This window comes from Phaseolus vulgaris, chromosome 8 (assembly GCF_051622355.1).
Source record: "Phaseolus vulgaris cultivar YP4 chromosome 8, ASM5162235v1, whole genome shotgun sequence".
Taxonomy (NCBI): domain Eukaryota; kingdom Viridiplantae; phylum Streptophyta; class Magnoliopsida; order Fabales; family Fabaceae; genus Phaseolus; species Phaseolus vulgaris.
The window spans coordinates 13,414,992-13,438,855 of record NC_143505.1 but is presented as its reverse complement, the minus strand read 5'-3'; the positions used below and the strand labels follow the sequence as shown (position 1 = coordinate 13,438,855).

The 23,864-nt window shown below is 35.8% G+C and overlaps 1 protein-coding gene and 2 long non-coding RNA genes across 7 annotated transcripts; 1 reads left to right on the top strand and 2 right to left on the bottom strand.

Moving 5' to 3' along the window:
* Positions 1-2,380: 2,380 nt before the first annotated feature.
* LOC150025437 (uncharacterized) lies at positions 2,381-3,447 on the bottom strand. Of its 2 annotated transcripts, none has more exons than XR_016514712.1 (3): positions 3,356-3,447; positions 3,154-3,247; positions 2,381-2,452 (listed from the first exon to the last, which is right to left on the bottom strand). It is a non-coding gene; the product is annotated as an uncharacterized LOC150025437 (long non-coding RNA). The 2 variants fall into 2 exon arrangements; XR_016514713.1 differs by having other exon boundaries at positions 3,346-3,441.
* Positions 3,448-4,726: 1,279 nt separating this feature from the next.
* On the bottom strand, positions 4,727-6,587 carry LOC137823886 (choline monooxygenase, chloroplastic-like). Of its 4 annotated transcripts, none has more exons than XM_090293736.1 (5): positions 6,400-6,587; positions 6,044-6,118; positions 5,741-5,953; positions 4,956-5,077; positions 4,727-4,846 (listed from the first exon to the last, which is right to left on the bottom strand). In XM_090293736.1, exons 2-5 carry the CDS (start codon positions 6,062-6,064, stop codon positions 4,768-4,770), a joined length of 435 nt encoding a protein of 144 aa, XP_090149862.1. In that variant the 5' UTR covers positions 6,065-6,118; positions 6,400-6,587; the 3' UTR covers positions 4,727-4,767. The 4 variants fall into 4 exon arrangements, 2 of the variants coding, with proteins under 2 accessions (XP_090149862.1, XP_090149863.1); XM_090293737.1 differs by having other exon boundaries at positions 6,044-6,144; positions 6,400-6,551; XR_016514711.1 differs by having other exon boundaries at positions 4,789-4,846; positions 5,741-5,958; positions 6,400-6,551.
* Positions 6,588-8,464: 1,877 nt separating this feature from the next.
* LOC150025436 (uncharacterized) lies at positions 8,465-10,953 on the top strand. Its single transcript, XR_016514714.1, has 2 exons — positions 8,465-8,495; positions 10,598-10,953. It is a non-coding gene; the product is annotated as an uncharacterized LOC150025436 (long non-coding RNA).
* The last annotated feature ends 12,911 nt before the right edge of the window (positions 10,954-23,864 follow it).

Genomic DNA, 23,864 nt, shown 5'->3' with positions numbered 1-23,864 from the left:
TAATTTCTTCCAAGTACTACAATTAAGTTTTCTACTTAAGATGACTTATAAATGAAATGTTTATGATGGTCCAACAATAATGTCTTAGTCAAAGACAAATATTAATCCTGTTATATCAACATAACTCATTCATGTATATACAATACCTAATGCAATAAAACATGATGCATTAAATATCATAAACAATAATATAATGAGTTCGGAGTTCCAATTACATAAAGAACATGAAACTCAATCATAAGGTCAAGAATGGTTTTTAGTAACACCCATTCTTTCAACATGTTCATTAAATGTTTTTGGTGGAAGACCTTTTGTCAACGGGTCTGTAATCATGATATTGGTGCTAATGTGTTCAATTGACACCCTTTGTTTTTTGAACTTCTTCTTTAATGAAAAGGTATTTCAATTCCATATATGTTTAACACCCTTTGAATACTTGTTGTTTTTTTAAAAAGCAGACTATTTTGATATTATCCAATTAGGAATATCATGTTCCTCCCTAACCATGATATGATTAAAAAATGAGGCATATGCCGTAAAGACAAGAGAATATTTCAACCACAATCAGTCCAAAATTGAGAAACTGTATCCAGAATGCTAGCACCATCAAATAACCTGCACTATTTGCTAAAGAAGTAGTAGAACATCATTTATCATTACAGAAAATAATAAAAGTACCTGTACCAATAGTCCAAGAAGTATGGTTAAGAATAGTGTGATAAAACTGCTTAATTCCAGGCCAAATGTATGAGGATCTATAAACCATTCTAAGCTTATATTTTGATTTAAGAACTCTGTCTTTCAGGAGAAAAGACCAAGGTTTGTTGTTATAAGCAAAGTTAAGAAGATACGCGTTATTTTCATGATGATGGTTAATAATCTTCAAACTTTCATTCTCAATAGAAGAACTAATCTTAGTCCAATTAACTATATCTTATGCCTTTTTTCATAATATCATCAGTCCAAATAAAATTTCTATACCACTGCTCAACTTGCTTAAGAAGGAACACATGCCATTTATACATATTAAAGCTATAAGTTAGAAATCTAATAATCATCGTACTAACCAACTAAATATGACCCATCATGCTAAGAGATTTACCTTTCCAATATGCTAGCTTTAATTTGACTTTATTAGCCAAAGGTTGAAGAAATCGACACTTTGGAGCGCCAACAAAAATAGGCACCCATAAATAAGTAAAAGGTAAACAACCATGACTACAAAAAAGAAGACATTGAATTTTGGTGACAAATCTTGCAGAATTATATATGGTGAAAAAAATACTCTTAGAATTATTAACATATTGAACCGAAAAATCTCCATATATTTAAGAAAAATACTCAAATTTCTAGGAGACTTATTATCCTCGCTAAAGAAAACAAATATGTCATTAACATATAAAATAAAAGAGGGAGTGAAATAACCTTGTGGATTAGCCATATGTAGAATCTTCTTATCATTCACAAGCTTAGAGAGAAAAAAAACCCACCAAACTACCATTTATCTTGATAGAAAGCATACACTACAAAAAAAAGTGTATATTGTGGCGGTTTTTTTCGTATAAAGTGACGTTTATAACCGCCACAATATACGCTTGTGGCGGTTTCCCAAACCGCCATAGAACTGGCCGCCACAAAGTTTAATGTGGCGGTTTTATGTTACCCGCCGCAACACCCGCCACTTTAAACATAGTGTAAGTTGTGACGGTTTTTATATGTAAGTAGTGTTAGTTATAACTGTCGCAATTTACAATCATTGAAGAAAATTCTAACACCATAGTATACATAAGTAGTGGCGTTTTTAACTGACGTAATTTTAATACTGAATAAATAAAATTTAACCACTTTTTTTATAATTTGTTTTATACAATTATAAATTTTAACCACCACTTTTTTATAATCTGTTTGGTACAATTATAAAATTTAACCACCACTTTTGCATAATAAAATAAAATAATGTATAAAGTTATAATCATCTATTCATTTCCATTGAAAACTAAAGCACACATAATAATGTTAAAAAATTTATATATAATTGAAAATTAAAACACATATAAAGGTCATACATTTCTAATCAAGTTTAAAATTACAACACATAATTGTTCAAGAGTTCATACATCCCTAATCAAGTTTAAAATTACAACACATAATTGTTCAAAAGTTCATACATCCCTAATCAAGTTTAAAATTAAAACACACATCCTAATCAATTTTGCTTCCAGCACTTGATCCTATTACTTGATTAGGTGATGGAGCACCACTTCCATAATCTGATGTCTGAAATAAATAATTTTAAGTTAATGAATTTGTATGTTTATAATTATAAAATAAAAGATACCAATAAAAGACTTCAGTATCAAAATAGTTGTTCTGACCTCTCCTCATTTTAACTACACCCTCTGAAGACCTCAATGTTGTTGTAACATAACGCTAGTGTTCCAATTGCCATTATCTGTCACAGTGCAGCACATGTCAAATAAACATCAAAATTACTAGGGAAAGATTATCAAAATAACTATTGCTAGATTCATTAAACATAAAATGAATATGAACGAAACTAACACCCCTTTGACCCCAAAAAAAAATTAATAGTGCTTAAAGAAAAATAGGTTCCACATAGCATCAGATTGTACCCAGTAAATCCACCCAAGCAACTTCTTCCTCTAGAACATATGCAACTCAAAAGAACAAATTTCTTATTCCACGTAGTATTAACTAAAACCAGCAAGGCTATATAGCTAAACCCTCACACAATCATGATCTATTAAAATCACTCAACCACAGGAAGACAATCTGTACTCTCACAATTATTGTACATGAAGTTTCTATTAAAAGATATTCTGTTTCTTGGCTTACCACTATGTATAGGTAAAACACTTAACTAAAAATTGTATAATAGATTGTTATTAACACATCTTTTGGGAAGTCTTAAACTAAATCTTAAAAGAAACTGGCATAATATATTAATTTTACTTTTTCATATTTTATTGAACTGAATAGGGAGGAAGCTGAAATGATTTAACTCTTCTGAAACATAACATGGTATGCAAACAATATAAAACATGCATATAAATTATGGTATATCATTGCAACATAGAGTGACATGAACTAAATAACAGTTCCATCAGAAGTAACTAAGTAAAAGAACAGTACCTGGGGTATAGCACAAAAACGAAATATAGACGAGCCTCTTAAAGCAGACATGTATATTAAGGAATCTTCAGCATGCATCAGAGCTTTAGTGACCCTGTCATTTAAGCATTGTACTGCCTTAACAGAGTTCTCCTCATATTTCAAATCCTGGATTATAAAATTAAATTGAAGTGACAAATAAGAAACCCATACATCAACACACCTGAACATGGAGTGAAAGTCAAAAAGGTATTTCATGTGTAAATTTGGCCATGTCAGCACCCATTCTTTTTGTAATGTCCTCAATTGCTTCCTGATAGCTGCAAATATCATTGACTAAAATTTAACTTGTTTATCATAGAATATACAGAAAAAATTTAATTACATAAATAACTGAGAAAAGCTAATAAAAAGGAAGTGAATCAATAGTCCATATACACATCTCCGTTGATCGGGAAATCTCTTCAATTTGAACAATATGAATGGGCCACAAAATCTAACCTGAAAAAAAATCTTCTACAGCTCCTCTAATTGTCCCTCTAAATACTCATAAAAACGAATATATATATATATATATATATATATATATAGAGTGTTACTTTATAGTAAAATCGTTTAACATTTAATGTAATAAATTATTTATTAATTATGTATACATAATAAATGTCACTATAATTTTTAGTTATCAATATTGGTAAAATAATCTAATTATTGATATTTAGCAATATATATTAGAAACTAAATTCTAAATTTAACCAAATTATATAAATTTATTTAGTAGGTAAGGTTCATACCCACTCTTATAATTTAGTTTAATTATATTTTTAATTAAAGTAAAATCTTTATCATACCTACATGGAATACTAGAGATATTAAGATTAAGAAGTAAAGAGTTGATATAAAAAAAAAACACAATAGACTAATAAACGTGAATAAGATAGACTCTCATAAGTTTTAATACCATTTAAAAAAATAAATTGAAGTCTAACTTCACCATATAAAAATTAATTTGTAAAATAAAATTTATTATATTTACAAAATTAATTGTTTATTCATTTAAGCCTCACAAATTGAATCATGTTTATTTAAGGGGTGTTATTAAATATAACACCCCTTAAATACAAAACACCATGTTTATTCATTAGTATGTAATCGACGGTATAATAAGTAATTCCAATCCAAATTTTGATATTCCAGAAAGGGATACAAATGAGTTCACAAATGTTATTCACAAAGATATTCTATTGGAAGCACAGCATGCATTAATGATAAACAGTACACACCCCACTTCCCCAAGTGTAATAACAATGATAGCATAAAATATTGTTTTTATTGCGAACAAAATATATATAAAATTATGTACAGATTTATGTAATAGATAGTTATTTTATATATATACTATTAAGAGTATAAATAATTTTCTGTTGATTGACAAAAAGGGAGCCCATACAAGAAAACAAGTTTTTGTTATCCTTAGTCTAATGGGGTTGATAGTGCAGTAAGTTAACAACAGATACATTTTAGAGACTCTGAATCATGGATAGAATATTGGGTATTATATGCCTACATAACTAGAAGTTACCTTCAAAGAGCGTTCAAGATAGTAGTCAAATATTACTTAACATTTGTTGGGTCCTAGTGGAACCACAAGATTGGTGTCCATCCAAGCTCCGTACCTATGAAGGCCAGCAAGCACCCCAAGTTATAAAGCATGCTAATTTGCAAAACAAATAATACACTTGAATATATCAAAATTTCTTGTTTAAATGAATAAGATGACTGAAAAAATATCTACCATGCCTAAACAACAACAAAACAAGCACCTATTAATCATGAAGTTTGGGTAAATAAAAGCGTATATAGCTTTTCTTCCAAGTCGATCATAATTCTCTTCGCTTTTCTCTGAGCTACCTTCACAACTTTGGATGCTAACCTTTTCAAACATCTGTTGTCTCATTCATAAACAATCTTTTTAGAACATAAGCAACCAGATGTGTAACAAAAGAAATAAAAAATCCAGTGCCAAAAGTATTTATTATTTTAGCTCACTTTAGAAAATTATTTTAGTTAGTAGACTGATAAAGAAAATTCTTTATTCTGGTTGCAGAAAAGGATGAAAAAGTCATGTAACAAGGGTCCCAAAAAACCATCTACATGACTCAATTTTTCATGCTACAGTACAATAGCATGTAAAATGAAAAGATTTTTTAAAGATAGCAAAGAAGCTTACAGTAGAATAGGAATCCATCTTAAGATCAGAAACAAGGCCTTTATGTGCATACGACACATGATAGCCACCATCTAAGTTAGTTATCACAGAATACCTTAAAAAAAAACCCTGAAATTGCTAAAGTCTTAGAAAAAAAACCCATTGAATCATACAAACAACATTGTGGATATAATAAAAGTTGATGTTTAAAATTTCTTTTAGAGAATGTTCACTTGTGAGATAAAGCAAACAGGTTTACCTACTATACGTGAGAGTGAAGTTTCATAAACCAGATAAAAATCTGGTCACATAATTATAACGAAAATGTAACCGTAGCTCACATAATAAACAATAACTTCCAGGAAAAAGAATCAATTAAATCAAATAGTCAATTCATACCTTCCAATTGCATTCAATTGTGTATTCACGTCTGCAAACATAACTTAGTGAAGAATCAATTCCACTGGAACTCAGTACTTCTGAACAGCTATCCAGCCATTCCTTTGACACATTATGGCTATCAACTTTCTTCTGAGAGACATTCTCTTTTTCCAGATTGAGAAGAACAAAAGGTCCCCAGGTAGCTGCTTTGATTGGTAAAAGGCCAAAATCCTACCCTTCATGATCACAGAGAAATTACTTGACCTTTCCCTCTGAAAAATATTTAGTACAAGAAACTTATCACGGAACATATCTGCATACATTTATATTGAAATTTCGCATTCCTGATATTCTAGTGGCCTTTATAAGTGCTCCATTGAAACCATAAGTCCTCCCCTGCAGAAATCATCGTATTTTCATATCTAAGTTTTCAAAACATAGAAACCTATATGAGAAAGTATCAGATCATGATAACTAAGTACAACTATTACTTGTGAAGGAAAGCTTGACAATTATGTTTTCAATTTCACAAGGATCATAATATAAAAAGAGAGGAGATCTATAGAGAAGAGAATCAAAACTGCCCATGTCAGTTCCTTCAATTACACATCAAACAAAGCAAGAAACATTCAAAAAATAATCGGCATTGATAAGAGAACGCGCAAGCATTTAATTACCTTCAAATCGGACCTCTTCACATCAGAGGCGTAATTTGAACTTCTGAAGGCGATAGGGTTTGATTGTGTTGAATCCTTGCAAGGAGGTGGCGATGGCGGACGCGAGAGTAGGGTTTTGTGACAATAAACGTGTGGAGGGAGAGAGCGCTAGGGCTCGTATGGAGGGAGAGAGTGCTAGGGTTTGTGTAGAGGGAGAGAGATCGCTAATGGTTCTCCACATAGGGACGAGAGTGTTGTAAAGTAAGTGTTTTAAAAAAAAGAATACAGTAATTTAAAAAAAAAAACATTTTCAAGTGAAAGCAAGTTTTCAAATATGAAGAAAAATTGTGATGGTTAAAAATGACATAATTTAAAAGATAATTGTGGCGGTTAATGAAATGACGTATTATACTGAAATTTGTGGCGGTTATTAATAACCGCCATATTAAAACTGCCACTTTTTACACATTTTTTTGTAGTGATAGCTAAACAGAGAATTGTACTAATCCAACCGACAAACAAGGGATGAAAACCAAAGCGTGTCAAAACTAATAATAAGAACTTCCAACTTAGAGTGTCAAATGCTTTTTGAATATCAACTTTGTAAGACACATTACCTCATCTAACCTTTTTAGAAAGCATGTTAATAGCTTCAAAAGCAATACCAATACAATCTTGAATTTGTCTACCTTGCACAAACACATATTGATTAGGAGAAATGATTCTAGCAGCCACAATTGCAAGCCTATCCACAAGTATTTTGGAAATAATCTTAAATTTGAAATTAGTAACAACAATTAGCCTATAATATTAATGGATTTAGCATCCTGAATCTTAGGAATAAGAGATACCACATTACTGTTCATTACAAGAAGAACCCAGTTTTGTTTAAAAAAACTGTTGAACAGCTTTGCAAACATCTGTCCCAATAATTTCCCAACAAGAATGATAGAAAACACCACCAAAACCATCAAAACCAAATGTACCATTAAGATTAAAAACAACATTCTTGATTTCCAAATAATCAGGGCATTTAATCAACATCTTATTCTCCTCAGAGGAAACTAGCTCAAGAATATAAGTACTGATAAAATCTTCCATATTACCTCTATCCTGATCATTAGAAACAAACTCAGCGTAATTTTTTTTATAAAAATCATAAATATGATCCTCAATGAGTTGAGGATCCTCAATAACCTCATTATCAATCCGTAGGTAATGAATCCCACTAGAATTATTTCTCTTTTTAACCACAACATGGAAAAAAGTAGTATTTTTTCCCTATCTTTAAACTAGAGCATCCTGGTCCTTTCTTTCCAAAACAAATATTGACAGTGAAAAGTATGATCAAGCTCCTCCTTAGAAATCTTCTTGATAGATAAGCCCATCAATATCAGATAAACTAGCAGTCTCTAAAGTTTGTTGAATACCAATAAGGAGACCCTGCTTAAGAAGCACTACATTGTGAATATTATCAAAAGAATTTTTATTCCAGGCTCGGAGCTCAATTTTCAACGTTTTTAACTTATGTTGAAAAATAAGCATAGGACAACCAACACCAATATTAGCCCAAGAATCATGAATAAGCTTCATACATGAACTATTATAAAGCCACATGGAAAAGAAACAAAAATTGCTAACCTTCCTTAAACAATTACTAGCAAGAATAGGGGAGTGGTTAGAACAATTTTCAACCAGAACCTAATAAGTACAAAAATCTCATTCATTTAGGCACATTTTATTACATAAAACCCTATCCAGTTTTCTATGAATTTTGTGTAACCCTCTCCTCCTATTACACAAAGTATAACAAGGTCCAGTAAAAGACATACAAGTAAGATCATTAGTATTAATCCAATCAAGGAATTCATTACAAGAAACCTGATTAGGAGTCACCCCCCTTTGCAGTCATCAACCAAGAGTACAACATTAAAATCTTCCAAAATACACCAAGATCCTGTGAAGAAACTAAGATCCCTCCACAAAAGTCATCTAGCAAGTATGTGTTAGCACCATAAACACCTGCAAAGCTAAAGCATTTATCATGCAAAAGGCAAGTTACAAAAATAAATTGATCATTGACCAAAATTTGGACTCCACTCTTGGAATCTGTCATGGTAAGTTTAAAGATATGAAATGGATATTGATAATGTAGAAAAGAAGTTAAGATCAAGAGTAGCAGATTAGTATTGTAAATTTGGATCATGTCCAATTTGGTAATGTTTTAAAAAGGTTATAAATATAAATGTTTTTACAAGGTTGGGTTTCTCTTAGAGAAAATTCTTTTATCTTTTGCTTCTGGTCTTCTCGGTCTTCAGGTGCTATAGTCTTCAGTCAAGTCTTTTGTTTCTCCGAATGATTGTGGGAGGAACTTGCAAATGTACTCTGACGATCAAGTTAGTCCTAGTACACTATGTAGGTGGGTTAAAAGAGAAAAAAATTACCTTAAGCGTCTGTCTGTCTCTGGTATTTATACCTTTTGGATGAACGCCTACATTTATGGGTTCGTTCGTGGGGTACAAAAGAGGGTCCGATGGTGTCCTAACTCTTTGCAAATAAACTGGCTTGATTATGTTTAAATGGAATTTGAAGGGTTCTATTTAGGTTAAGTAGCCGAAAGGCCATTGACCACTCGGCCATCCGGTAGTACATTTGTCCCTCAGGCTCAAGTGGAATGATTTTTTGAGTGTCACATAGAGTCTTTGAAAGAAAAATTTCTTTATCTTTAGCTGGATGCCTGCCCCGGGCTATATGCCCCCAGGCCCTAGTAGAGGAATTCTATGTAGGGTCTATGTGATCGCTAAGTCAGCTAACCGCTACGCCGGATGTTAATCTTCTTGTTGGCCAGTATATCCACGTGACTGTTACGCTGTGTGACCGCTTACACGACCTAGGAGTCGAGTGGGAAAACTAATTGGGCATTTGAGGCGCGTGGATGTGACATACTGTCAAGATGTGCAAGGTCAGATGATCTGGACCGTTGATGCCGACATGATCCAACGGTTTAGAATGGGCAAGATGGTTCATATTCGCCCCTTCCTCCACCTATAAATAGGAGTGGTAGTGGGATCCACTTCTTACACTTTACCCGTAAATTTGCTTGAAGAATCTGAATGTCGAGAGTGTTTGTTTTTTTAGAATTTGTGGGTGTATCGGTTGAGGAGTCTTCGGAGGTAACCATGTCTTCTCTTTCTATTAGCACTTTGTTTTCTTCTATGTTAAGGGTCCAAGTGGAGGAAGGGTGATGGCTGTAGATATTAATTTCAGCTCTATTGATGCCGAAAGCACTAGCAAGTTCTCTCGAGTTGTTGTTGATCTTGTAGGTAGGAATGACATAGGGTTTTTGGCATCCTTTTCTTACTTCCATAAGTTCATATAGGGGTGAGGAGTTTCGAGAGGCCAACTACGTGTGGGTGGATAACTGAGTCCGAGAGATTTTCTCGAAATTTCGACAACCATCCATGCTTCAAGCTTTCGTTGAGAGTGTAGACATTTTTTTAAAAGGTACCCGTGATGGATATTATCCTTGCATAGGTGTAAAGAGTTCGAGATAGTTTGTCTGGGTAGAGGGAAGGAACCTAAATACTTTTTCTACTTCTATTCCTGCTTAATCTTAGACATTCATGTCCACTTCCCTTTATATAGTTTCACCATGGAGATTTTGTGTGTCTTAAACGTGACTCCTACTTAATTATACCCAAATAGATGAGTCGCGATGTAGGTTTTTTCGCTGCTTACCAGAGACAACCAAAGGTAATTTTTTATAACCATGAATTAGACACATTTATGTATTGGTATATACCCTTGTTAGAAACTTAAGTATAACTTTAAGTTTTAGTTCTTACATTGAATAAAAGTAAAAAATTAAATATTATTTAATCAAAATAGTCACAAATTTATTGTATTAAAAGGTTTACTTAAAAGGTAATGTCATATGTCATAGGCTTTCAAGTGGATAGGCTTAACCTACCTTCCTTACTTCATAGGGAAAATTGATGGTTAAGGTATTACGGTATTGGTAGAACTGTGTTATGCGTAAAATGGTATTTATTGAGCAATTTCTTGTATAAGGGTTGAACCACCCCTAAAGTGGTTCCTATTTATTTAATTTTTTATTGCCGATAAAAAAAAATTGTGCAATTTCTTATTTGACACATATGTTACCATTATGTTTTTTATTTCTCATATGTTAATATCATAGTAATTGTTGTTCTTTCAGGAGAAAAGTGGACCAAAAGAGTTTGATGCTAATGTAACATCTAAAATACCTTCCGGTCGTATAGGAGAACCCAACGAAGTATCATCACTTGTTGCATTTCTTTGTCTTCCTGCTGCATCATATATCAATGGGCAAATTTTATATGTAGATGGAGGTTTCACATCTTAAATTTCAGTTAGTGATCCAACAATTAATTAAGAGTGTGTTTAATTCTCATTTTTTCATCTTTCGTATGTTTCCTTTGAATCTTGTTTTCTATTTATTTTATGTTCTTAAGCATTGTCCATGTATCCTTTGAACCTTGTATTCTATTTATTTTGTGATAAATGATAAAATTTACTTGTAATATTTTAATATATTTTTACTTATTTATATATATATATATATATATATATATATATATATATATATATATATATATATATATATATATAGGAGTTGGGGCCTAAAGAACTATTGAGAGGATTCCTCTTTCTCCCTCTATCGGTAGGTTGTACTGTCCTTCAACTCCCTTCCTTGTAAACTCCTTGCTCTTCCTTCCTAGTCTCTACTCTCGGTCTTCTTGTAATCCAGATTCGGAGGGTACCTACAGAAGGCACTCCGACGCTCAAGTCAACAAATGTATTCGACGCTCGGTTCTCAGAGCACTGTATATGATGACGTACCTGATTCTTGAAATATGTGCTATTTATATTACCATTGGTGGGCTATCCTTATTGGGCCAGGTTAAGGAGTTTGACCGCGTTTATGGCTGCATTACCTAGCTCTTAATTGTGGATTAGCTTCGCTGACCTTGATTGAGTGTAATTGGACTTCTATTGTTAGTCGGCCCCATGGACGTGGACCTTTACCTCTGTCGACCTAGTGATTGGGACTGAGACATGACATCAGTCGTACAACCCTCACCGGTACACTTGCCCCCAGGCTCGAGGATGATTAATTTGAAGAGTCCTTTGAGAGTGATGTGTCAGTCGAGCTTATGAGTTTGGCGTGACGATTGGACTTCTTGATACCTGACGCAACGTCAAGCGGTGCCTGCTGGCATGACATGACCCACATTGATGAGAGGTTTTTTGGGTGCCAAGTAACGAGGACCGTTGGATCGAAAAGATCTAAGGTTGACATGGTTGTGATGCTTCGTCTCCGAGACTCTCGAGGGCTATAAATAGTGGTCCCAACAATGCCGAGACACTACGCTACTACTTTGATATTTTGTCTTTCACAAGATTAGTCATGTCTTCTTTGTCTCGTCCTACCTCTTCTTCTTCTTCTTTGGCTCTCCGTTCTTTGCCATTCATGAACCAAGACTCTTCTCAATCGAAGGGCTTGTTGGACGTCTTCAAGGAAAGGGTCGCTCAGCAGAAGGGTAGGCCGAGTATTGAGGCCCTAGCGGTTGGAAAGGGATCGTATGGTGGTGCTGGCCCTTTTAGGAAAATCAAGAAAGACCGAGGGAGGGGGTAACATAACTACGACCACCGGCTCCCCCGGGTTAATGCCGACACCACCTCCTCTGCGCCGAACACCGATAGACGTTGACTTTCCGCCAACAGATGACTTTAACCGGCCAATCTCCCCTTCTGCGATCGAGCGTACAATGGAGGTTTCCATGTCACCCCTGTCGGTGTTGGCAGGTGACTTACAATTTGCAGGGGGGTCAAGATTGGTCTGCCTGAGCCAACGTGAGAGCTCATATGGGGCGTCCCCTTGGAAGACTTGCTCCAAGGCAACATCGGGATGATGTGCCAAGCGCTTGTCTTGGCCCGCCTGGGTTCCGAGGACTGGGGTCACCATGCCTAGAAGATATCTCGGCTTGAGCACGAACTTTCAAAAGCTTCGGAAAACCTGAAGCAGTCTCCCGCGGTTAACATTGAGCATGCGGAGAGGCTTGCTCAGAAGCTGCTGAGCGGGAGATCGCCGAAGACCGAGCGGCTGAGCTTGAGCAACGAGTTGTGGAGATTATGGCCGAGAATGCACAAATGAAGAAGGTCGTAGAGGGGACATATAATAAGATCTTAGTATTGCATGCCGAGAACTCCGAGATGAAGGCTGAGAAGGAAACAGTCAAGGTGAAGCTGGATAAAAATTTTGACGACACTTTGGAGCTACTCAACCAAAGTTTTTTCCAGGCCGTCCGTCAGGCCAACATCCTCTACAATGGTCCGCCACCGTCCGGTGATTTCGAACCTGAAAACAAACTGTTTGAGGGTCCAATCTTGTCGATGGCTGAAGTGAGGGCTTTGAAGAGAACAACGCAACCTGCATCGACTGAAGGTGCTGAAGGCGAAGACTAGTAAGTCTTAGGCTTTAGCATTTTTTTTTTGCTTCTGCCAACATGTGACCCTTTATCGCTTTACCTTTGAGGCTGGGGTGTGACCTCTTCCTTTCTTACTTCATATATGAAATGGATGTTTCTTCGTACATTGTAGCTTAATGATCAAAGAAATTGAACAAGTTAAGTTCATCGGTTGGATAACTTAATTGAACAAGTTCATCGGTCGTAATGCGTTTTAAGGTTTCGACAGGGTATGCCGGTTGAGCTTCATCTAGACCGAACATGATTTTTCTAGGTGTCAGTAGGGTAAGCCGGTTAAGGCTACACCTTTGACTGTACCCAACTTTTGTCGTATTAGCAGGGTATGCCGATTAAGGCTTCATCCAGACCAAACCAAGGTTTTGCGATGTCGACAGGGTATGTCGGCTAAGGCTTCATCCAGATCAAAATGAGGTTTTGCGGTATCAGTAGGGTGTGCCGGTTAAGGCTTCCTCTAGAGCGATCTGAGGTTTTGCGGTATTAGCAGGGTATGATGATTTTTCTAACAACCACTCTAGGTGGTACGTGCCCCCAGCTGCAACTTCTCGGATCCGGAAGGGCCCTTCCCAGTTGGATGAAAACTTGTCTTCATTCTTCCTTGCATCGCTTCTCATCCTCCAGACGAGGTCTCCCTTCTGAAAGCTCCTCGGTCGGACCTTTGTGTTGTAGCGTCTCGCCGCCCAAAGCTTGCATGCTGCTTCTCGAATCTTGCTCTTTCGCGGAGCTCGTTGACCAAATCTAGGTTGACCGAGAGACTCTCTTCATTCAGGATCAGATCAAACATCTTCCTTCGGAATGTAGGCTCGCCTACCTCGACCAGAATCATTGCTTCGGTTCCGTACGTTAGGCTATATGGTATTTCTTGTGTGGTCGTGTGGGGGGTGCAACGATATGCCCACAGGATTTCTTGTAGTTCTTCGGTCCATCGACCTTTTGCTTTGTTGAGCCGGTTCTTCAGTTCGTTCAGGATGACCTTATTGGCAGCCTCGGCCTACTCATTGTTCTGGGGGTGTTCGACCGAGGCTGTTATGAACTTGATACTGACGTTATCGTAGAAAGATTGGAGCCCTCGGTTGATAAACTGTCGGCCATTGTCAGTTATTATTGTGTGTGGCACAACCGAACCAGCACACAATATTCGCCAAACAAAGTTTTTCACGTTTTTGGCGGAAATGGATGCGAGTGGCTCAACATTGATCCATTTGGTGAAATAGTGAACTCCGACTAGGAGGAATTTTTTCTAACCCTTTCCCTAGGCAAAGGGTCCGATGATGTCAATCCTCCAGATGGCGAACGACCATGCGAATGTCATGTTGTTAAGGACCGTGTGGTAGTATCTTTGGAGCAAAGGCTCCTTTACCTCGAATTCCCCTTTGATATGGCTGATCATAACTTGGGAGTCGCTTTTGCAAGTTACCTCGGCGAGAAGAGCCTCATACTCTACTTGATTATTGGTGGTCTTGAACCCAAATTGGAGGGCTTGCTCCAAGAGGAGACCACCAGGTCCTTCGAGGACGACTCCTGCTCCACATGTGGTCTTGTTTAAGGAGTCGTCCACATATAGTGTCCATCCGACCAAGAGGTTTGGCAGAGGTGTGAGCTCGGCGGAGAAGTCGGCCAAACATTGAGACTTTATGGCACCTCTCGGCTTGTACCGGATGTCGAACTCTAAAAGCTCAATTGACCACCCTATCATTCACTCTCCAAGGTCGAGTTTAGATAAAATTTTGAAAATAGGGTAGTCAGTTCTTACCATGATGGAGTGATTATGAAAGTATGGGCGCATCCGCCTAGGCGTTAGGATTAGGGCGAGGGCCACATTCTCTATCATCTGGTATTTTGTCTTGGCTGCATTGAGCATCTAATTGACGAAGTATATCGGTCGTTCTTCGTTCTCCATTTCCTGAACTAACGAGGCATTGATCGCTTCTTTAAAGACCGCCAGATACACCACAATGGGTTGGCCGGGTTTTGGCTTTTGAATGGCTGCTAGCGACGACAAGAAGTCCTTCAGTTGTTGGAAGATTTCTTCACACTTCTCGTCCCAACTGAACTTAACTGTCTTGCGGAGCAGCTACACCATCGGCCTCATTCTCAGCTAGCTAGGGCAAAAACCTGGTGAGGGGGGGAGGGGGGGGGGGGGGTAAGACGCCCTATCAGCTACCTCCTTTATGTTTTTGGGGCTCCGCATCTCAGTGATTGTTCAACACTTATCCATATTGGCCTCAATCCCCGGGTGGGTTAGCATGAAACCCAAGAATTTCCCTCCTTCAACCTCGAATGTGCACTTCTCGGGGTTGAGCCTCATGTTCGTCCGTCTGAGGGCTTCGAAGACCGCTTCAAGGTCCTTGATATGGTCACACGAATTAGACTTCACCATGATGTTGTTGACGTAAGCCTCCACACACTGACCGATAAGACCCTTAAAGATCTTATCCACGAGCCGTTGGTAGGTTGCTCCAAAGTTCTTCAGGCCGAACGACATCACTTCATAGTAGTAGTTGGCGTTGTCCGTCACGAAAACCGTCTTCTCCTTATCCCAGGGGTGCATGCTTATCTAAGGACTTGTGGTCAATCGCTCCATCGACCAGCCGGTCGATGTTGGGAAGTGAATACGAATTCTTCGGGTAACCTTGTTTAGGTTCGTGGTCCACACACATTCTCCATTTTTCGTTCAGTTTGGTGACCATGACCACATTGGCCAACCATGTGGTGTATCGGGCTTCACGGATGAACTCGACCGATAGGAGCTTATCGGTTTCTTCCTTAACTGTCAACCTCTTCTCCTTTCTATGATTTCTCTTCTTCTATTCGATCGGGCGTTCTTCCTGAACACTGAAAGCTTGTGCGTGATGATATCTGGACTCACTCCCAGCATATCAGATGTTGTCCATGCGAAGAGGTCCATGTTCTTATGGTCGTGCCGACACAGGTGATGTGCTCCTCGTTGAGCAGGGGTACTCGGCGTAGTTCTTCCCTGTCCTCCAGCCTATCCTTGGTCATTCGGGGATCCAGATCCAACAAAGCGATTGTGTGCTCCATCGATGTAGGTGGGGCTTCTCTACGAGGAGAATTTTGTTTCCGAGAGGATTTGTGCTTTGGGGACCGGTTGTTCTGCATCGATTCCACTCTAAGTCTTTCAGCGTAATATTCTCGTGCGAGTTTTTGGTCTACATGCACCGTGAGAATGTCCCCTGACGGTGAAGGGAACTTCATTTCCAGGTGGGGTGTTGAGATGATCTCCCTCAGCCGATTGATGGACGGTCGTCCTAGGAGGATGTTGTACGATGTGTTACCATCAATTACCAAGTACCAGATCTTAATGGTCTTCCTGCTCTTCACCTCGCCGAAGGTGGTATAAAGCTCAATGTAGCCTTTAGTACTAACCCTCTCGCCCGCGAAACTGACAACATGGACATCATACGACACCATCTTTGCTTCTGGTTTCCTCATCTCCTTGAAGATTTTCCAGTAGAGGATATCTACTGAACTTCCTTGGTCCATCAATGTTTTCATGATGGTAAACTTATCGATGTCGACCGATATCACCATTGGGTCGTCCTCTGATAATTGACATCCTTGAAATCGTCATCGGTGAAGGTGATGGGCGACATCCTCGCTCGAAATGACACCATGTTAACTTGGTGCACCGCTATGAGGTTCTTCTTCCGGGCGCACTAGGAGCTTCCACCACCGGCAAACCTGCCAACGATGGTGTTGATGATTTCCCGGTCACCTCTCCTCTTGTTCTCCCGCGGGGGGGTCTTCTCTACATGGAGATTCATCTCTCCTCGGCCGACGCTCGGGTCGACGATCATCTCCTCGCACCCTCGGAAGGGAGTGGTTCCTCCGCTTCGCGGGCTCGTCCCTCTGGGGGATCGTCTTGTGCCTTGGCTACCTTGGACAAATTGCTGCAAGTGCCTGGCCTGAATAAGTTCTTCTATCTTATCCTTGAGGGCCTGACATTTCTTGGTGGAATGTTCGTTGTTCTTGTGATACCGACACCGTTTCTTACGGTCGACATTCTCTGGGCCTGATGCTTTCTTGGGTGGAGGGATCAGCTCGACGCTGAGAGCCTCGTCAAGGATTCTCCCCTTCTTGATCGTCAGGGGGATGAATATTTAGAATCGGCTGCTCTGGTTATCCCTGTGCCTGTCTCCCCGATTGGCTGACCAACCCTAACAAAAATAATGATTTTATAAAGTGCTGATAAAAACAACCAACTGTTTCGTAAAAACAACTGGTTGATTTTTTGCATCACGCTTAAAAACAGTTTTATATTTGGCTGGACAGATTTTCCATTGATTAATTCTTCATAGCCTTTCACTCTACCTTCAATACTTGCGAAAATCTTTCAAAAACAATTCACCCCCTCTTGTTTGAGCCCTATAATTCTAACATTATTTTTCTGTATTTTTCACATTTCTCCGCTCGCAACATCACAATCTCCTTCTTGATCCAAACATAATCAATCCAGACATTTTTATTCTCATATTCAATAACTAGCCTTAAGCAAATAGACATGAAGGAAGTTTCTTTCCCTCCATCTCCCATTGTTTTTCTAGCTAGGATGCCTAATCTAAGGATATTAAATGGAAGGTTTCATATTGTGAGGAACTGAAAGAAAAGAAAAAAATCTGCCAATCTTAAACCCTGGATACTTTTAGGTTTTGGGGGAATTAGTTGTTTATCCTTTCGATTTTACTTCCAGGGATTTCATATTAGAGTTTATTTCCTCTTTCAACATTTGTTTTGATAGTATAAGTGAATTTATCATAGCCGAGACTTGCAACCTTAGTGATATAATTTATATGAAATCAAATACCAACAAAGAAGATTTCAACTTTGTGTACGATTTCTTCTTCAAAAAGCATGACATACTTTTTTCCTCATTCTCCTTTCTAATGTCAGATGTTGACGATCATGAATGATGATGGAAGAGGCCCACTTCTCCATCAAATGTGGTCTCAAGTCAACTTCATGTTAACAGTTGGACCTTCTTAAAGGCCTTTCAAATATTTTGTCATTACTTCCAAATTTATTTGACCATAAACAAGTTCATGTATTTTTACTAGTTAAAACATGGTTCTGAACAAACTTCCAATGCCCCTAAGTAACAAAGGTCTCCTTAGTGTTCCTCTTAGTTCCCTATTTTTGAGTATTCGAATTCTCAATTTTTTTACTTGATAATTTTGTAACCATCCAGCCTTAAAATTATTGGCTAAGAAGACTGAAGTAGATGAGGTCTTATTGTATACATTGAAGAGTCTTTTTTCTTCTTAGTTTTGTAAAAGTTGTACAAAGTAGTTTAGGAATTTATCATGGGTCTTGTATTTTGGGACAAGTAACATAGGATTTTTTTTTAGACCTTGTATTTGGGCCAAATTTAGATTAGGTGAAATATCCTAACCTCGGGGAGGATTTTGGGTACCAAATTGGTCATAAACCCCAACTTGGGCACCAAGTTAGGTTAAAACCCTAGCTTGCCATGCAAATTAAGGTTAGGCGCGTTCTACATGAGCATTTGGCGCCTTTGCCACTTGTCACTCTCCCAAGAGGATTCACACCAATGAGGGGATGACACTTGTTACACTTTCATTTGAGAGGACTTCTGAAACTTGCTTTCCAATTTATGGGTAGGATTAGGTCATCTAGGGTTAGATGTTTCTTTTCCAAGCTTCATATCTTATAAATAGCAGTGTCGTGTACATGAATTTTTTATTAAAACTTTCATGTTAGGCATCACTATGCAACTTGGCCTCTCAGCTAGGCTGACACCTCAAGTAACAACAATCATCTGTCATCACATGAAAAAAGTATTATTAAAAAAAATACAAAAAAAATATGGGGGGACTAAACAAAAGCCCATATGTTAACAAAAATGATATATAGGTAGACTATACCTATTCATAAAGAATTCTAAGAACAGACTAGATGGAAGCCTATTATACCAATGAAATGATTCTCTATGAATAAATTCTAATTAGCCAACTTATTAACACACACATTCCTTTCACGAAAAATACGAGTAACCCTAAACCTATTTTTCCCACAGTAATTAAGACAAGTATTCCATCGATTATGAAACATCCATGGAACATTAGTCCTAGCAATAAATGCAACATAAACCAAGGTAAAATCATATTCAAGTCATACATTAGTAAACCCCATCTTTTGAGCTTCCTCCATACATATATAAGTCCATAAAACTCAGCAACCATAGCAGTCTAAACTTCAAGAAACACAGAGAAAGCACTAATAAACTCCCCCATACTCCCATGAAAAATACCTCTACAAGTAACAAGACCCATCAATGTTAATTTTAACCCAACCTGATGAAGTGAACTCCCATCTAATAGGAAAAAGACAAATAACTTTACTAGTACGAGTATTAACACCAAAAACTTAATCATGTTGAAATCCAACATATCATTCTTCATTGAAGCTTTAAACGAATTTCTCACTAGACAAGTTAAATCTTTAATTGCCGAAATAGCCCTAGAAACATCAATCTTATCCTTAAATATAGAATAATTCCTCATATGCCATATCATCCAAATAGAAAAGGTTATCACAACAGGCTTAATCAATTTAACCAAAGGACTACCATAACTCTTAATAAAAGAAAAAAGATAATCCTTATTAGAGAAATGCGAAGTAAGAAAAACTTTCCGAACCCAACTCCAAATATGCAAAGCATTAAAACATTCAAAAAAATAAATGTTGAATAGATTCCTTGTGCTTTTCACAAAGCGTACACATAGAACATATAAGCAAACCTTTATTCTGAATATGTTGATCTGTAGGAAACCACACATGAAAAACTTTCTAGAGTACTAGAGTTTTGGAAGGCCAAATATATGAAGACCAAATGAATTTACCCCAACTACAGGGAACTCCTGGTTCCAAAAAAAAAGTCCTAGGCGATTTAAGAGTGAAACGACCAGGCTCATCTAGAATCCAATTAGGGAGATCATGTTCCTCCCTAACCATGATATGATTAAAAAAATGAGGCATCTACTGTAAAGACAATGAAATATTCCAATCACAACCAGTCCAATATTGAGAGACTGTATCCGGAATGCTAACACGTCTTGTACATGAATTTTAACTTTGATTTGAGTAATGAAATGTTGTCCACATTTTAAGACATTTCTACTTGTCAAATTTATCTCTAGAATTGTCTTCTTGCTAGACAAATTCTAGACTCGTCCTAGTAATTTTGTCGTATTTTTTAGACTAATTGCATTTCCTTGAGGATTTTTATAGGGACCTATAAAATAGCTTTAGAGTAGAAGTGATATATTTTAAATGACACTTGAATATTTTATTATTAAAGTGAAAAAAGTATATAAACAAAAAAGCAGTTATTAAGGTTTCATTTTAAAAGAACCACCATCTCTCTAAACTTTTTCTTTTTTTCATTTGTCTTTCTTCTCTCTATCTTTCTGAACATTTGTGTCATCAGAATGACGATCGAATTTCGCCATTGGATTCATGGGAGAGAATACCACATGTTTGCCTAATCAGAGTTTTAGACAGAGTAAGTTCATTTTTGCTCATTCTTTCATTGAGTTGATTTTGAACTTGATAGATTATCTTTGATATAGGCTTTGCATGTGACATTTAGAGCTTTAGGATTAATTCTTGTTAGTTCAGAGTCCCAGTGACATATTTGGATCGTTAATCAAGACTCTATGATGCAGGTTAAACTACCTTTGGGCTATGTAGGATAAGAGCTCTTTGTGAACACAACTACTCAAAGTTAGGTTAGGGAAACTAGTTTTATTTTCAAATAGAACCCTAGATTAAAAGATCTGCATGCGGGGGTGATGTGATCACTAGTATGAATTTTTTCTTGTAGCGATGTTTGTGTTTTAGAAAATTATAATGTTCTTTGAGATTGAATTGTTTATATTTTATGTTGATTGTGATGTGAATCAGTTATTGGGTATGTTTTTTTTTAGAATGAAAGTGTTGAATCACATTATAAAGTGAGTTGCATTGCATTGATGTCTAAATTAAAGTGTAAGAGTTGTATGCATTTGTTTTATAAATCTAGATAGTTGGATTTGGTTTAAGAATAATGAATATATATGTTGATAGAGTAGCTCATTGGGAGCACCTCTACCTTTCTAAATAAAGAAATGACAATTTTAATGTTGTAGGTTTATGAAAAATACAAGTTTGAATGTAAATTTTGGTGAAAATATTAATGAGATCAATTTTGAGAAATCTTTTATGCATATCTCACTCAAGCGAGAAAATTCTCGCTCAATCGAGAATATGATGAAAAATGGGGTGCTCTCGGGTCCATTTTCGCTCAAGCGAGAAGGAATCTCGCTCGGGCGAGACCCATTCCCGTCTAAGTGAGAAGAAATCTCGCTTTAGCAAAAATGGGGTGAATTTTGGGTGTGCTTTTCGATTGATTTTCGCTCAAGTAAGGTCCGTTTTCGCTCAAGCTAAAAAAAATTAAGATTTGCTTATGTGTTTCTGTTTATATTTGTTTATTGTGTTTAATTAAATTTGATGACAATTTTAATTATATAATTAATTGAAAACTTTTTAGTTTTTTTGTGTTTATGTAATTTTTGGATTGTTTGCTTTCTAAGTTTTGGTAATGATTAAATTGTGTGACTTTGTATAAAGTGAGATGTTAATTATGAAGTTGAAATTAAGACATAGTATTTTTAGGAAAGAAAATACCATGTTGAGATTGTTAGGACATGCATTGACTAATGATGCGTCTAGAAGGAGATATTTTGACTCTACTAATATAATGAAATCATATAGATGAAGTTATTCAGATGGTGAGAGTCAAAGGAAGTTCATGTGATTTTGTCTGCGTGTGAAAATGAATATGGTCTTTCATATTCATATGGATTAACCTTGTGATATAAGGTCATTCAAGATATTAAGATTTTTACGCGATAATTGTGTGGATTTACAGTGAGGTAGTATGATAGGTGTGAATCTCTATATTTAATTCAATGCACGAGTCTTCTGAATGCAAAGTCAAGTGTATGAGTATATGGGTCAATAGAAGTCTGACATGAGAGATTGATTATAAAATTTTATGTACTCTTGATTTTTTTTGTATATATCTATGAGCAATGATGGATTATATGAGTGTTAATGGAAGTTCTATTTATATTAGGAGTTTTAAAAATAGTTAGCTTATCCTTTTATTTGTGTTGTTTTTATTTTATTTATCTATGATGATCATGTATTTACATGGGAACAAATGATTTTACAAGAGATAAAGTTTCAGTTTGTGTTGATGGAGAAATTTGTGTTCGGTTAAATAGTTCTTTTAAGTCATGTAAATATTAAAATCCTTAATAAGAGGAATATATTTTGAAATATATAGCATGTCTATTATAGTATTCATAACTGGTAAATAAGGATGTTATAATTCTTTTGATCTTATTTCCTGTTTTTATATTAGATTTGTATTTTTGGAGAAATAAAATAGTTTTTTATAAAATTGGCCTAAAAATGACTTCTTGTAGTTTAAATTTGTTTTATTTGTCTAAACTAATGTTTTGACTTTTTGTCGTGCTCATTTGGAGCTAAAATTGACTTGGGAAACGTAAACGAGGCTGGCAAAGAAGAAAACTTAGAAGGATGTTATTAGGTTTTTCATTATGTTTAATTTTATGACTGAGAACAAATGATATTGTAATATTTTACTAGTTTCAATCGTTAAAATTTGTTGTTTAATTATTTTACCTTAAAAAAACACAACGCATTAAAAAAACACAAAAAAATAAAATTAACCGGGTTTAAAACTACAGAAAGTAGTAGGTTTATAAACTGCTGAAAGTATGGGTTCAAAAAATAGTCAAAAAGTAATTATTATTGTAAAAGTTAGTAAAAATCGTTGATAATCAGTTAAAAATAGTTGGATTTTTCTGAGAAAAGAAAAACTGACCTAATTAGTAGTGATTAAAATCGTCGAAAAAGCTAAATATAATCTCTGTTAAGTACAAATTTTCTTGGAATGAGAAAAAATAATCAATAATTTTGTGGTTATTAACATGTAAAGATGATTGTTCATTGTTAAAATCTTATTTCTCAGTATAATCACCTTGAATAAGTTAATTCATATTGATATGATACCATACTCTTAATTGAATAGGATAATTGTGATCCTGTATTAAAAATTCAAATGAAGTTAAACCATGATAATTCTAATTCATTTGATTTACACTCATTCACTAATTGTTTGGTATAGTTTTGAAGCCTCTAAATGCAAGTGTCTTCTTTTGTTTCTTGAATGATTTAATTTGGTACTTTTTCCATGACTTACAAATAATAGTTGAGTGAAATAATTTGTTTATATGTGGCATCAAATATAATGTATTGAGAATTAATTTGAAACCATAATATTTAAGCGAAGTTTTTATTAAGAAGAAATAAAAAAAAATGTTATAAATTAGGTTGAAAAGGCTAAGTGGTATGAATCATGCTTCCTCTAGTTCAACTTCGTTAAATGTGGAGGACAAGGTAACTCAAATGGAAAATGAGCTTGCAATTGTGAAAAATTAAATGAACACTTTGCTTGCATATATTGCTTCAAGAAAAGATGTTCCATAACATTTTGCTGCAATGACAGCTAATTTGGTTCATGCATTCACCAATGAGGTATTAATATATTTAAATATTTATTAGTGTCTTTAATTTACATATAAACTTTTGAACATTATTATGTGTGCTTTAATTTTCAATGAAATGAATGGATGATTATAACTTTATACATTATTTTATTTTATTATGAAAAAGTGGTGATTAAATTTTATGATTGTATAAAACAAATTATAAAAAAAATTATAAAAAAGTGGTGGTTAAATTTTATTTATTCAGAATTAAAATTATATCAGTTAAAAACGTCACTACTTACGTATATTATGGCGCCAAAGTCTTCTTCAATAAATGTAAATTGCGACAGGTATA

Excerpts from the sequence above, each read along its gene's own strand:
- LOC137823886 (XM_090293736.1), bottom strand. The coding sequence starts at position 6,064 with ATGCGAAATTTCAATATAAAT. Across the intron at positions 5,078-5,740 it reads CAATTGAATGCAATTGGAAG|ATGTTTGAAAAGGTTAGCAT; the intron begins GTATGAATTGAC and ends ATGAGACAACAG. Across the intron at positions 4,847-4,955 it reads CCAAACTTCATGATTAATAG|CATGCTTTATAACTTGGGGT; the intron begins GTGCTTGTTTTG and ends TTTGCAAATTAG.